Genomic DNA, 11763 nt, shown 5'->3' with positions numbered 1-11763 from the left:
GTTTGGTTTAGTTTTGTTTCTTTTTTGTTAGGGATAGGTAATTTATAGGCAGTATAGGACCAAGTAAGTTCCTCAGTTTATGGCACATGTCTAAGAAAGAAGCAAAACCAGTGGGAGCTCTGATATTCAGAGTCTTGGGCTATGAGCCCTAAAATCACAACCCTGATCATTTGCAATTATAAGGATAATCTCATCGTTGTCAGGGACATTACTCACATGACTGAATTCAGGAAAGTAACTTACTGAGGTTTATTCATCACATCTGGGGAAAGAATTCAAGTCATATGAGGAGCGGCCGAACAGGTTAATTTTGGGCATGCGACACGCACTACAATTCCATTAAAGGGATGAGTGACTACACTTTCACACCAGCATGATTGAAGTATTCACACCTAAATGCAGTTGAGTAGCACTGTATTAAAGCTATACAATCAAGTAAGAATGGTGTAGCTGTGATTTTAATTTTTTTTTCTACCTGATAATATCCAGAAAATCTCTCAGTACTCAAAGGAAGGTAATAACACAGACTGTCTCTGTGATGTTCCTTCACCCTGCCAAATATGTCCTAGAGAACTAATTATATTAATTTTGTCTTGAGAATTCTGTCTGAGACTGATTAATATGCCTGAGTTAATACCATTGCAAGGAGAAAAAAAAAGCTGTAACAGGAGCAGTGCCATGACTACAAATGACAGCGATAAAGAGAATAAGTTCTGGCAAGTGTTGACTAGAAAAAAATGAGGGGAGAAAGCTAAGTGCCTGTTCTTGCAGCAAAGTATACACTGCATTGATATGCAGGATTTAGATAGACAGACCACAATAAAAGGACAAAAAACCAGCTAAAATGAAATAATTTGACCTCCAAAGCCAGACCCAGCACAAAATGAAATACATGCAGGCACCTGATTTACAAGCCAAAAAACCCACATATGCAGCTTTGGTGGAGAGGTGTTGGGAGTATAGTGAGGCTGGTGCTTGTCTACCTAAATAGTGCAGTCGGTTTTCTGTTTTTGTAAGTGCATAGTAGGTAATATCCTTTGTAGTCTATGCAGACCTGGCCTAAAATATCCAGTGTTATCATTACAATGTCTCCATGTTTTGCTATTTTGATGCATTTTTGAGACAGGCAGATTTGGTGAAGGTTTGGTTGCTACTACTTAATAACAGCTCCAAAGGAGCCATCTATTTAAAACTGTATTTGATTTCCAAATCACAAATCTTAATAAAGCTGCCTAAATTTTTTATGACATCATTGGAAAAGTTTCTCAGATGTTTATTAAAAAAATTTAAAAATATATCTTGATTTTTTAACTACATCATAAATTGAAGTATGTAAGGTGCAAATACTAAGAAAAAAATACTTGCAGGACCAACATATTGGTTTCTTAAAATCTTTCAGTATTTTAATGGAATTTGCACTTAAAATCTGCAGACAATCACAGTTTTAACTCTAAAAGTCACGGAATACTGCTGTAAAAGTACCATAAAAAAATCCTGTTTTTTCCTTTGCCTGACCACAGGGTGACTGAGACCTCCATGCTGACCAACACAGGCTGCTCTGGCAGTCACCAGGCAGTGCAAGAGCCCATAATGCAACCACTACAGACAAGAGTGTTTGATATTATTTCAGGTCTTCCTAAAATTATATGGCAGGCCAGAAAAAAAAAAAAAACTCTCAGAAGCATAGAAATATAATCCTCTTTATGATCCCTTCCATCCCAGCTTTACTATGAAAAACTACAGGAAAGGTAAAAATTTGGAATTTGAGATGCCATAATCTGATTGCAGAGCACAACAACAAACAATTGAATAATTTTTTCACTTACAAGCTACTTTCACTTTAATATTATTGTTAACAACATCCACTCAGGATTGCAATGAATGACTGTTTATCTCATCTAGATTCTTCTATCCTGTTGAATTCCTAAATTCATAAAAATGAGAACCTGACTGTTTAATAATGGTTATGTATGTCTATGTTGTGAGGAGTTCTCTCAATTGACAAGCTTTCAAATTATCTGTTTCTATTCCTTTCTTAAATTTTTGTTTTTACTGGATCCAAACTATAATTGCTTTGTTCAAAACAAGTGTTGCATGTGCTGCCATACTGCTACTATCACATTTAGGAAAAAAATTCATTTTTATAAGCAAAACAGAATACTATGTTATGGATTTGCTTTTTATTTGCTACATGTGCATGTTGTTTGCTGAAGTCAAAGGAATGGCATCAGAAAAGCCTTCTGTTGAATCTGTCCTGGTGAGACTCTGGTTTCTGTCCTGGCCAGACCCAAGGCTCATGTCACAAGGAGTATCTTCTCAGTGAGTGCCTCCTTTGAAATCAAGCTTAAATCAAGCAAAGTGGCCCCTTTGAAATCTTGCCCCATAGAGCAAACCTTTCTCTGTATGGAGTAAGTGCAGCAAAGTTTGGTCATTTTAGGATGTCATGAGATGATGGATTTCCTGAAATTAACATGCCATAGTTATGGCCAATGCTGAAAGCCTGCCCTTGCCCCTGAGTCTTTCTATCCCTTCCTGAGCTTCCTGCAGTGGCAGAAATGTTTGTTAAACAACTGTGCCAGACTGTAGATTGGGACTCTGGCTTATGGGAATAGTCCCACTTTCTTAAACAGGACTCTACTTATGCGAGAAGTGGTTTGAGGAATTCATTGCCTGATAGGCTGATTTAGAATGCAGACTGCAGACGTGTGGGTTTGCATGAGCATGTTGAAGAGAAAGGGAAGTTCCCAGTGGGGTCACAAATCAGACTTGTGCCCTTTCTCTGACTCCTACCAGTCTATCTTTTCAGATGCGAGACTTCTCCATTTTGGAAGAATATGTGACTGACTTCTTCACCCCCACACTTTCAGGATGAAACACTCACTGCTCCAATGCTGAGGTTGGGTGCAGTGCTGCAATGCTGGGTTCAGAGATAGGCTTACATTTGGAGCTGAAAAGCCCTTATCCCATCTTCATTGCAGAGTGCTGCTTTGGCAGTGGGCTGGATCCACACCACGTTTCTGAGCCCAGGTCTGCACCTGAGCTCAAGTCCAAACATTTCTAGTGGTAACACAAAAGGAATGACAGCCTGCTCTCAAGGTTCCAGGGAAAAAAAGCCTTAGGCCAACATTCACCTGCAGTGAAAGGGTCTGGCTACTGCTGTCTCTGTCTACAACCAAGCCATGGAGCCAAAGTTTTTCCAGGGAGGACTCCCATATCACCACTGTAGCTTGAGGAGTGTCTGTTTGAAAACTTTACAAAACAAGGTGGGAACTCACAACCAGGCCATGGAGTCCCCTGAGGAGCACCATGGCATGCAGTACTGGCTATGGACTCTGAGTTATATTTGCCTCCTGGAGCAGCAACTTAATGTCACTACAGCTGCCACTGCATATTCAAAGAATGAAACGTGCTAAAACATTGCAAAATGTTTTAAGCATCCCATAGAAATCTTTCTTCTGCATAATGTAAAAATAAAAGAGGAAACCTCTTCCCATAAATTTTCTAATACTTGGTAAAGGATGAAAATACTCTTGGCATTTAAATAACATCAACCTACACTAAAACAAAACCCTACATAGAATGGATTGTTGTTGTATTTTATGTATTGCAACCAGTACTCTTCAGCTTACAGGTTATGCCAATCTAAGGCATATATACTGCTTTTTGGAAACAAATACCAATATTTCTCAATTATTATTTCTTTATTAGGTCAATTCCAAATAATGCAAAAAATTATCTAGACTTGACACTGAAACAGGAAGAGACCTAACACTTTTCTACACTGAAAGGCTTTAATAAGATACCACATAAAAAGCCTATAACTCTCTCAAACAGGAAAAAATATCCATGCTGAATATGTAGTATATTTATTTTCATAAACAAACATATACTAATCCTGACCCTGAGACTAGAGCAATTTTTTTTTAAATCATATAACTCTAATTCTTCTCCTTTGAACTCTTGAATCTTTCCAGTTACCATAAAGAACACTCAGTAGCTTCAGAAAAGCTGTGAAAAGAGCATGTTGCAATAGTTGCAGGATGTGTATATGTGCATGTGGCATAGATGAAAGTGTATTTCTATTACTTATTTCCATTATGACAGAACTCACAAAGTGCTAAGCTCTCTCCAAACCAATGTCAAGAAACAGATTCTGCCAAAACAACATGATAGAAATGTTGTAAAGGTTGCATTGTATTTGTTAAATGTTAGGAAATATCAGAAGCTGGGATAGAACCTTAATTCAACCCTTCTATGCACATCCATTATGATCCAGTCTCTAATTTCATGATCACATACCTTTTTGGTTTTTTTTCCTCCCTAGGGCCTCTGCTTCATTTAAAGTATCAGATGGCCTGAAAAAGGCAGTTCTTAAATGTCTACATTTATCTTCTTCAGCACCCTGCCACTAATGTATCAGTGAGCATCTTGCACTATTAAGCCAGCAAACTGCCTCCTCTGTGTCTGGAGCTGCAGACAGGAGTAGACAGCTGGGAACTGGCCAGAGAAAAAAGAACCACTTTGTACGTCCCAAAATGTGGAAGCACCAAAGAAGTTCAGAGTGGCGTGGCAGATCAGTGAAATATGCTGGCAACGGGCAGGAAGCTAAGCTACAAACCAGCAACAGGCTATGGTGTGGCTAGTTTGCTTGATGCTCTCCATTACAGGCCAATCAAGAAAAGTTGACTTTGCTTGATGTCACGGGCTGCATGCCAAAGTCTTCCTCATCAATTAAGAGCTTTCAGACTGTAAAGATGAGGATTTTTGGGAGAATTTCACAGGCCAGAAATGGCAGCAGCTCCTTTGCTGTCCTGCCTAGCACTGAGATGGAAATGGAGTTGCCTGGCCTGGGAAAACAGCATGAGCAGCTCCAGTTACCTTGTTCATACCCATGGACAGGGATGAGATCCTCCCGGCAGGTATCTCAAGCCTTGAAGTTGCACTTGAGCAGCTCGGTGGCTGAAAGCGACAAACCCCAAGGTAGTTCATTCTTTACCAGTGGACTGGATCTGTATGCACAGCATTTTACTCTTTTCACAGATAACACTGTTTTATACATGCTGTTACTATTTGGAATCAATAGGAAATATGAAAACGGATTGCTAAAGAGTCCTTAGTTTATTGACTTTGCAAGAGATTTGGGATTTTAAACCTCATGTTTTGGGGTGCTACTATATATGACTACTTACCTACTTGAGAGCTCCTAAAACTCCTTCTGAGCATTTGATTCTGGATGGAATTAAGTAGAACAGATGAGAAAGTGGCCCAGATAAAAAAGCTCAGGTTCAGGCAAAGGTGGCAAACATTATATTATTTTTTGTTGTTTTTGAAGTATTTCCAGTAATTATTTCAGTGTAATTGTGATGCTTAAACATTGCTTTTGCACGAGGTGACAGTTATCCAGTATGATGGTGGGCTCTGAAGGCCCTGTGAAGGGGGAGAGAAGCATCTGCTGTTCAAGGTTTGCAAGAGCACAGCACTTTCCAGCCTGTGAGCAGAGCAGAAATGGCAGCTCTGGATATACCTCACATATGCCACAGAAGCACTGAGAAGAAAGGATGGCTGGCACCTGAGGAGCAGCAAGAGCCCAGGCCAGGTTGGCAGCTCCTCTCTCCTCACAGAGTGGAGGGTCAGCTCAAGATTATTAATGTAAATACCAGAAGTTAGTATTGAAATGGATGGGACTGTGAATGGTGAAATGGATGGGACTGTGCTCTAAAACCCACACCAACATTTTTAGTATGCACTAAAGCTGTGAGTTTGAGCTCTTCTAATTATCTTTTGAAGGTGTTTTGCAGATCTCCCTTGTGCAGAGACAAAGAGAGTCCCCTGGGGCTGGAGACTAAGAATAGATCCCGTGCGCAGAGAAAAGACCAAAAAGCACTAGAGAGTTACATTTTTCATATCAAATAAACAAAAAAACCCACATTTTTCATCTTTTATTCAAGATATTTCACACGCATATTTTTTATAGCTTTCATTAGTGAATTATTTTCACTGAAAAAGAAATCGTGTGTCGTGTGTGCCTTTGGCTAATTTCAGATCGTTGACTTAAGAACTGTACATGCAAATATCAGGCATCAGGCTGTTGAAGCTTTTCAACATTTCACTTGAAGGTTTGCAAGGGGGCAGGGGACAAACCATTGGGAAAGAATAAGGTTTCTATCAAGGAAGCTAGACTTTTGTGGTTTTTAACAAAACCAAACCAAACTGAACAAGCAGAAATCTTCCGTCGGTTTTTTCCTCTCCCCTTTTGTTTATCGAAGAGGGAGGCAGACCACTGGAAGGCCTGGGATGGACGCTGTTCTTGGCAGTCACTAGCCGACTAGCCCGCAAGGGCTCTGGTGCAGGACAGCTGGGACAGCAGCTCAGCGCTGCTGGGGGTGTGCGCAGGGAGCCAGAGCCCGGGCCAGGCTCGCGGCCTGAGAGGAGGCTTCGCCGTGCCCCGGCACAAGGGCCCGGGGCCTCGGCTGCCCGAAAGGCTTCGCTCCGCGCGGAGGTCCCCGGAGAGACCCCGCTATGGACGCGGTCGGAAGGCCACGGCTCGCGAACGTGAGGGAGCCCCGCGCTGGGCTCCGCAGCGCCGGGCAGTGCGTGGTGCCACGGGCGCAGCGCTGCGCTCCGGGAAAGGCAGGGACGCGCAGACGCGCCGCCTCCGCCGCCCGCGGCGCGGCCCTGCCGCGGCCGCCCGCGCGTGGGGCGGGCCCGCGGCGCTGACGCGCGCGCCGCCCCCGCCGCTGACGTGGCTCCGCGCCCCCCGGAGACAGCGCGCGCCCGCGCTCCCGCGGCTTCCCGCGCGGCCCCGCCACCGGCCGCGCCGCGCGCCGCCCCCACCCGCGCCGACGCGCGCGGAAACCCGCGCGGGGACGCCCCGCACTGCCGCGCGCTCTGCCGCGCGCCCCGCCCCCCGCGCACGCGGCTCCCCGCAGCGCGGGCGCGCGCCCCGGCACGCGGCCTCTCGCGCCCACCCCCCGCGCGCGCCCCCGGCTCTATTTGTTTACAGCCGATTACGTCACCCGCCCCGGCCGGCCCCGCCCCGCCGCCTGCCGTCACGATGGTGCGATCGCCGGATTGGCGGCGGCGCGCCCCCGGCGCCACGACGCCACTTCCGGTCCGTAGCGGCTATAAGAGGCGGCGGACGGCGGGTAGCTCCCTTCGCCCCTCGCCGCAGGAAATGCGGGGAGCGCTGCCGCGGCCGCCGCTGCTGCCGCCGCCCCCCTGCCGTAGGAAGAGGAGGCGGAGGCTGCCGCCCCCGGGATGTGATCTGGGCTCTGCCGCCTGCTCCGCGCCCAGTTAGAGCCGCGCCGCCCCTGTTTCGTCCCGCGCCGCTCGCTCCGCGCCCGTCCCGACCCGTCCCGCCCCAGCGCCGGCCGTCCCGGAGACCTGGCTGCCGCCCGCCGCCGCCTCCATGCATCCCGCCCTGTACACCCGGGCCAGCATGATACGTGAGATCGCCGCGGCCGTGGGCTTCATCTCCAAGTTCCTGCGGACCAAGGGGCTGATGAACGAGCGGCAGCTGCAGACCTTCAGCCAGTGCCTGCAGGAGCTGCTGGCAGGTGAGGGCGGCGTGGGCGCGGCGGAGCCGCTCCCCCCCGTCCGCCGCGGCCGCCTGTCCGGGCAGGGCCGCGGCACCCGGGTGCCCGGAGACGGGAAAGGGAGAGAGCGGCTCCTCCGAGGGACCGCAGCCCCTCCGCGGGGGCGACCGGGGCTCGGGGCCGTGGCTCGCCCCTTGCGGGGACCCTGCGTGCCGAGCCGGCCCGGGTGTGGGAGGCAGGAGCGGGGTGTAAACAAAAGCGGCTCGGCGTCGCGCAGGCAGCTCCCCCTCCCCTCCTTGCCGCCCGAGACAAAGCTTTGGAGCGGCCCGGACTTGAGCGCCGCGCCAAGCGCTCAAACTGCCCGGTTGCCAGAAAGAAAAGTGCTCGGAGGCTGGGTTTTTTTGCCAAGTAAAATTCATCAGGGACGAAGGGTCTCGGGTCCCCTTTCTTCTAGAAGCGTCTCTTAGCCGCCCCACAGCCCTGGTTAGGAGTAAATGCCGTGGGCTCTTTCGCTGCCCTGTGGGTTTTGTAATCCCAAGCCTCTGTCCCAGTGGGCTCAATAGTGACTACGAGTACCCTCAGATCGATAGGGTTTTGGGTGGGATAAAAACTCCTGAGGTAAGTGAAGGAAGTCCTTGGTTTCTCGCCATGAAAAATAGGCTGGGAAGAGCAGTGATGAAATACAGCTTGAGTCAGTCGGTAAATGCTGCCCAGCTTCCTCCCTAGTTATTTTTGGGTGTTCTTAGAATGTGAGAAGCTAAGCTAAGTATGGGTGGTGATCTCGAAAGGATGCTGGAAAGGGTCTTCTTTTCTTTTTCTGGTTTATGATGTTTTGAAGCTATTGAGTTTTTGTGTTGTGTATGTAATAATTTCTGTATTTTTGTATTTGTTTTTCTGAATGCCAGGAAGTTGCTTTTCACTCCTTTTTGGTGGTGGGTGTTCTCTATACAGTAGCACAGGACAGTAACTTTGTACGAGTGCTTCCCAAGGGACATTGCACTTCCCTAAATCACCAGCAGAAAAAAACCCTATAATATAATGATTTTCCAAGTCATTTTATACTAAAATAATGAGCTTATTTAGATCTTGAGGTATGAAATTTGCGAGATACCAATAATCGCTGCATGTGTGCTTCAATATCGAATTAAGGAGGATAATGTTTGTTTTTTATTTTATAGAACATTATAAACACCACTGGTTTCCAGAAAAGCCATGCAAGGGATCAGGTTACCGATGTATCCGGATCAACCATAAGATGGATCCTCTCATTGGACAGGCAGCACAGCGGATTGGATTGAGCAGTCAGGAACTGTTTCAGCTTCTTCCGAGCGAACTCACTCTCTGGGTTGACCCGTACGAAGTGTCCTATCGCATTGGAGAAGATGGCTCCATCTGTGTGCTGTATGAAGCTGCACCAGCAGGAGGTAGCCAAAGTAACACCAACATGCAAATGGTAGACAGCAGAATAAGCTGTAAGGAGGAACTTCTCTTGGGCAGAACTAGCCCTTCCAAAAGCTACAATATGATGACTGTATCAGGTTAAGATATAGTCTGTGGATGGATCATCTTAAAATGGATGGATAAATTTGGTTTTTACTTTGGGTGGGCACCTCTGGGGATGGATTATGGAATTTAAACCATGTCACAGCTGTGAAGATCTGGCACACGTTAGAGTGGTATACTTAAAGTGACAGTGCCATAGTTTGGACAGTACCTTTCAGTGATTTAATAGCCTGTGAGTCAAAATGATTGCAGCTTGCTAGGGAATAAGAAGATCTAGGAAGTGTCAGTTTCTCCAAGACACCTGACTTAATTTCTACACCAATTTTCAACCCCGATCTGTATTTATAAAGTGATTCTCTGCAGTAGGTCTTGCAGAGGAAATTTGCACTATTACATTTATTAATTGTTAGCGTTTTTGGCAGCTCAGTAACAAGACTTATGAACACCATAATACTGGAAATTTTAATTTTCAGACTTTTACCTAGCACTTACAAATATGTATAAATGTACATAAGATAAAATAGTAAGAATGACCTGGGGAAATGGTCAGATCTTTACATTGGCCTCAAAAGTAGCAAGTGATCAGAATCTGCCATGGCAACAGGCTTTAAAAAGACCATATAAAGACACTGTCTGAACTGTGGTGTTAGCACCAGCCAGCTATCTGTACATTTGCTAGCTTGTAGTTTTCTAAGACTGAGTAAACTTCTTATTTTTAGAAAGTGGAGGTCTGGTTTGTAATTTCCTTGTTCTTAATTGGGTAAAAGTCTTTTCCACAAACCACCATCTATTTTGTGAACTTTGTTAGTCATCTTTTATTTGGTAAATTATGAACTGGTGTAAATTTGTACAGTTCATGTATATTGATTGTGGCAAAGTTGTACAGATTTCTATATTTTGGATGAGAAATTTTTCTTCTCTCTATAATAAATTGTTTCCTATCTTGGCATTTTAATTAATCTCTTGTCGTGATTACATAGGATCAGTTAAATTATTTTTGTCTCACCGTAGAAACAAAATAGATACTATAAAGGCTTAAGAACATCAGTGGCACCCTGATGCTAGGGAACACTTGGTGCAGACCTGGATTAATGGAAGACCTCACATATAAATGCTTGGGAAGTTTAGGGGAACACGACGTATATGTCGCTTTAAACCTTGTAAAATCAGTGGAAGTAACTCCAGGGCCAGTAATTCCAGGATATGAGGAAAAGGTGCAGAAATAACATCCACCAAAGATGACTTGAATAAATCCAGAGGATTAAAGTTTACTTGGCTTCCTGATGAAGGATATAGCAAACCTAAATGTCCATTGTGACCTACTTGCTCACGAGTTCACAGTTCTTACCTGATGGATTCCCTGCACAATAAGAGTTGGGACAAGTGTCCCTTAGCCTTAAGAGCAGCTTGCTGCCTTTTGCTTTCTTCAGATGCAAGACTTTCACTTTAGAAATCATTAAGATTGGATTCAACAAAAGGTATGTTGATCTTTTTTCCCGAACTTAAAAGGTTGGCTGAGGCAAAGTGAGAAGCCCATACTTATATGTGTATTCATAGTTAATGGATGATGTAGAGATGTGATTCACTTAAGCACCACACTAATGTCATTTGTATACAGTACAGCAGATACACTTGTGAGAAATTCCTTACCACTCTACTTACACTTGTCAGAGTGCTGGAGTAAAAGTCAAGACTTTTCTGTTCCTATCTCCTGTGTACTTTGTTCTGTGACTGCTTAATAAAAGGCCTACCCGAAACCTTGGTCACTTCAGCCGCCAGAAGTGCTGTTGGTGCTCTGAATGAAAAGAAAGCCATCGCTACTTGCCAGCCAAGCTTGCAAGCTATGGGAGAACTGAGCATCAGACTTGCCAGGAGTTGTTGCAGCTCCTGCTCAACTATGAATGAGCCTTTACAATTAGACAGTAGCAATGTGTTTTATCTCCAGTTCATGTCTTTGTAATATAGCTGATCTGTAATATGGCTGGTTATATATAAGCAAGACATAAGACTGAACTGTCCAGCTTTTTTTTTTTTTTTTTTTTAGCAATTTCTTTCCCTTTGGTTTTTGTAAGTTCCAACTTTACAAATACGATTTTTACGATAATCTGCACGTCTGGCGATATTCAGCACTTCAAAATATTGCTGGTGCTTCTCTGGCACTATGGCTTTCTGGCATGGACTGGTGGAAGCATAAGTGCTCCTGAAGCAGTGAACTTTAAAGACCTTGCTCTGTAGGCGTCTGACAAAAAATGTATTACCAAAGCTTCAGAGTGAGCCTGTGTTACAGTAAAGTTCAGGTATAACTGATGCATAGGGTCAAGGTTAAAAATTCTCTTACTTTTAAGATGACACTTTTAATTGTTAAATCTGTAAGCAAGAAATTAATCCTAGTGGTAAGAGTACTCAAACCACAATTTCTGTTTTAAGTCCACAGACAGCAAAAGTGTATCTGAGTAGAAAACATTGAATTTGGCTTTAAAGCTATATTAAACTTTCATGAAGCTCACTGCTGATTGAACTATGCTTGGTATATTGTGGTGCTGCCTGCAGTCTTTTCTGCTGCACAGCAAGAACAGCTTCAGAAGGGGTAGCTGTATAGTTGGTCTTTGACGTGAGCTGTGCACATTATGAAAGCATCAGCTGTCAGTACTTTCTTTTTGGTAAATTAAGCATAGCTTTGTGAGGCAGCAAGTGTTCCATCTGTGAGACTGGCATGTGACACTGA

General features: G+C 44.8%; 1 protein-coding gene across 1 annotated transcript; it reads left to right on the top strand.

Annotated features, from left to right (window-relative positions):
• The first annotated feature begins 7154 nt into the window (after nt 1-7154).
• On the top strand, nt 7155-9987 carry BTG1 (BTG anti-proliferation factor 1). The gene is made up of 2 exons (XM_021527999.4): nt 7155-7556; nt 8714-9987. Exons 1-2 carry the CDS (start codon nt 7409-7411, stop codon nt 9076-9078), a joined length of 513 nt encoding a protein of 170 aa, XP_021383674.1. The 5' UTR covers nt 7155-7408; the 3' UTR covers nt 9079-9987.
• The last annotated feature ends 1776 nt before the right edge of the window (nt 9988-11763 follow it).

This window comes from Lonchura striata, chromosome 1A (genome assembly GCF_050655825.1).
Source record: "Lonchura striata isolate lonStrDom1 chromosome 1A, ASM5065582v1, whole genome shotgun sequence".
Classification (NCBI taxonomy): domain Eukaryota; kingdom Metazoa; phylum Chordata; class Aves; order Passeriformes; family Estrildidae; genus Lonchura; species Lonchura striata.
This window is presented reverse-complemented; position numbering and strand designations above follow the sequence as displayed.

What these genes read in the sequence shown, in the direction of transcription:
- BTG1 (XM_021527999.4), top strand. Translation starts at nt 7,409, where the DNA reads ATGCATCCCGCCCTGTACACCCGGGCCAGCATGATACGTGAGATCGCC. An exon ending in CCTGCAGGAGCTGCTGGCAG is followed by an intron (nt 7,557 to 8,713) that starts GTGAGGGCGGCG and finishes TTTATTTTATAG; the next exon opens with AACATTATAAACACCACTGG.